Raw genomic sequence first — 1412 nt, forward strand, 5'->3', positions numbered from 1 at the left:
GCCGGTCGCCCCGGCGCGGCAACAGCTGCGGTGGCGACAGCGAGCCCGGCGCTTCGGCCGCTCCGATCTCGGCTCTTTGGTTGTGCTCTTGCCGCCAGCCGAGCTGGAAAACAGCACGAAAGCAGAACCGAACCGTTTTTGGGGGGGGGTTCTTTTAGCAACAACTCAAACACGATTGAAACGGAGGCCGGGGGGATCCCGAGCAAGTCCGGCATCTCACAGGAATAATAGCCCACGTCGGCGTTGACGGTCAGCCTGCCGATGTCGTAGGCGTCGATCATGTTGGCGTCCCACTTCCTGCGGTAGCCGCCGTCGTGCAGGACGTCGTACAGCGTCTCGGCGCTCACGCCCCCGCACGCCATCTTCATCTGGATCGCGCGGCGAGAACAGCGCGGCGTCAACGTGACACGTCTTTTCCACTCGTCGCGAAATTCAATCCGCGGCCTCCTTGAAAATGGACCCGGGAGGCCCTCCGCCGCGCGTTCGGCCCTCCGGCCGAACGTTAGCGCCGAGCTTTCAATGGAAGCGCGTTTGTGCGCCGCGTGGCCAACAAAAGAGGAAACGTGGAATCGCGAACCGACTGAGCCGTGGCCGCGTTCGATGCGGAGGCCTCGTTTAGCGTTTGCGTGCGGCGGGAGGATCACCTTGATCTTTTGAACGCCGTCGCCGTCGCCGTCGTCGTCGTCGGGGCGGCACCACACGGTGACGCCTCCCTTGTGGTAGCGCCTGGACCAGCCTTGGGTGGCGAGGCACTGAGCCTTGAAGGAGGAGAAGTCCGCGTCGTCCGGGATGCGAACGGCCATGTCCGCCCCCCGGCAGGGCGCAGACGCTCGCGTTGCGGGCGGCCGGCAAACAGGCGTCGCTTTCGGCCGCGATCGGGGTGACCTGACGTCGGGGCTCACGTGATCCCACGCGCCGCCTCTCCGCTCGGCTGGAAACGAAACCCGACCCGCGGCCGCGGCGCTTCGGTTGCCGGGGAGACTGAAGCGGGCGCGCCGTTCTGTCACTTGACTGTCAAATATGTCGGCGCCGCCTCCCGCCGGCCGGCTGCTGAAAACTCTTCAGCCGCTCGAGCGGGGGTGTCCGAAGTGGGTCCTCGGGGGCGCCGTCCCGCCTGTTTTGCGGCTCTCCCGGCCGCAAGACACCCGATTCAGATGCCGGCTCATCAGCCGGCTCTCAAGCAGCATTAGAACGACCCCGACGATTTGAATCGGGCGCGTTGCTCCCGAGAGAGCAACACAAGAAGAACAGGCGGGACGGCGGCTCCGAGGACCGACTTTGCACACCCCTGCGCCCGAGGGACGGCCATCGTGCGCGCACTCGGCCTCTTTGCCGTTCGCGCGCCGATGTCGCGGCCGTCGCTTTCCGCCGCGACGGGGTCGTCGTCGCCCCTCTCGGAAGAGGGCCGGCGC

General features: G+C 66.6%; 1 protein-coding gene across 1 annotated transcript in view; it reads right to left on the minus strand.

Annotated features, from left to right (window-relative positions):
* Window positions 1–954, minus strand: part of stard15 (StAR-related lipid transfer (START) domain containing 15) — a 3343-nt gene extending 2389 nt beyond the window's left edge. Inside the window, exons 1-2 of the mRNA XM_019858263.1 lie at window positions 645–954; window positions 221–368 (exon numbers count right to left, since the gene is read on the minus strand). Coding sequence (XP_019713822.1) covers window positions 221–368; window positions 645–803 — 307 coding nt within the window. The 5' untranslated portion in view covers window positions 804–954. The remainder of the gene's footprint in view (window positions 1–220; window positions 369–644) is intronic.
* Window positions 955–1412: the final 458 nt, after the last annotated feature.

Source organism: Hippocampus comes, unplaced genomic scaffold (genome assembly GCF_001891065.2).
Source record: "Hippocampus comes isolate QL1 unplaced genomic scaffold, H_comes_QL1_v1.1 scaffold48, whole genome shotgun sequence".
In the NCBI taxonomy this organism is placed as follows: domain Eukaryota; kingdom Metazoa; phylum Chordata; class Actinopteri; order Syngnathiformes; family Syngnathidae; genus Hippocampus; species Hippocampus comes.